Consider the following 1222-nt stretch of genomic DNA (forward strand, 5'->3'; position numbering starts at 1 on the left):
GCATATTGTTATACTTTTCAGTGGCATCTGTATTACGAATTTGTATAGTTTTTATTGGATTATACTATAACAATTTATATAAACTTAATAATCCTCAGTAGAATAAAAGAGAGGCGGAGTTAAGCGAGAATTTTACGATGATTAAAATATTTCTGCTGAATTTGCATATTAAAAAGGGTGAAAGATTACGAGAGTTCCTGATTATACTTACGTCGCGGTTCCATTGAAGAATATATGGAATCGGCGTCTCGTGTGGGAAATCAAGATCGCAATTAAACACCTCGTACTCTCCCACCACGGCAGTAAGATGAATCGGTTCTTTATCCTCGTCCAGCATCAAGCTGTAGCTGCATGCTGAAAAATCGGTGATTGATAAGATTACACGTTTGAAAAAAATCGCGACCGATTTTTATTGATCTAATGCATTCCGGCGGTGTAACATTGTAGATAAATGCCTGTGAGAAGACGTCGCGTGTAAAGTGATATTACACATTGGGACTAATTTCCGGAGAGATTGCGTAATTTTCCGCCGGATTATGCGTGACGATCGAGCGCGTTAACAAAATGATACGTTGTTGTTATCTATTCCTCCCCCCTTGTGCACAAACAGAACCGACGGCGACCGATTGCAACTCGAGAGTAAACAAAATTCTTTCATTTAGTTACTCCCTCGGCGTCACAGTCTCGAATTTAGCCCGCCTTTGCCTCGTACTAAATGGCAATCAGCGAATCGTGCCGTCTGCGGCCGTTACAGCCTGAGATTCTGAGTTCGCGACCCTCGTACAGCGATCTGTATATCCAAAACCGAAATTGTCTTTCCTTCTAAAAATGTTTTTGCCTCTATGTTTTGAGTGAACGTAAAAGAGACGAATTAAGTAATGCGACAAATGTATGGTTCTTCGATTTCGTACCTTCGTAGCAGAGGAAGACCGCCAGCAGCTTGTAGAACTTCGCGGCGCGAAGATTCATCGTGATTTCTCTTGCGTTCCGATCTTGACTCGTGTTTTTCACTTATATTGCGTCAACGGACGAGAGGACGCGCTGGCGGAAACGCGCTGGCGATAGGTCACACTCCGTGGCAACATCTATCATCACCCGCATTCATCGAGCACTAATCGCCACCTTCAGTGCTTCAATCGGCACGCGTCACTCTCACGCCATAAATGTACGCTTCAATCATCCTCTTCCTCGTTCCCGAATTGGCACCCCAAGACAGCTTGAC

At 43.7% G+C, this 1222-nt stretch overlaps 1 protein-coding gene across 1 annotated transcript; it reads right to left on the minus strand.

Moving 5' to 3' along the window:
* Positions 1 to 211: 211 nt before the first annotated feature.
* Positions 212 to 1216, minus strand: LOC105462071 (protein turtle-like; the record flags this gene model as incomplete). Its single annotated transcript, XM_011708597.1, has 2 exons — positions 912 to 1216; positions 212 to 354 (listed from the first exon to the last, which is right to left on the minus strand). Coding segments are annotated over exons 1-2 (201 nt in total), but the record flags the coding sequence as incomplete, so codon positions are not given.
* Between the last annotated feature and the right edge of the window lie 6 nt (positions 1217 to 1222).

This window comes from Wasmannia auropunctata, unplaced genomic scaffold (assembly GCF_000956235.1).
Source record: "Wasmannia auropunctata unplaced genomic scaffold, wasmannia.A_1.0 LD271552.1, whole genome shotgun sequence".
In the NCBI taxonomy this organism is placed as follows: domain Eukaryota; kingdom Metazoa; phylum Arthropoda; class Insecta; order Hymenoptera; family Formicidae; genus Wasmannia; species Wasmannia auropunctata.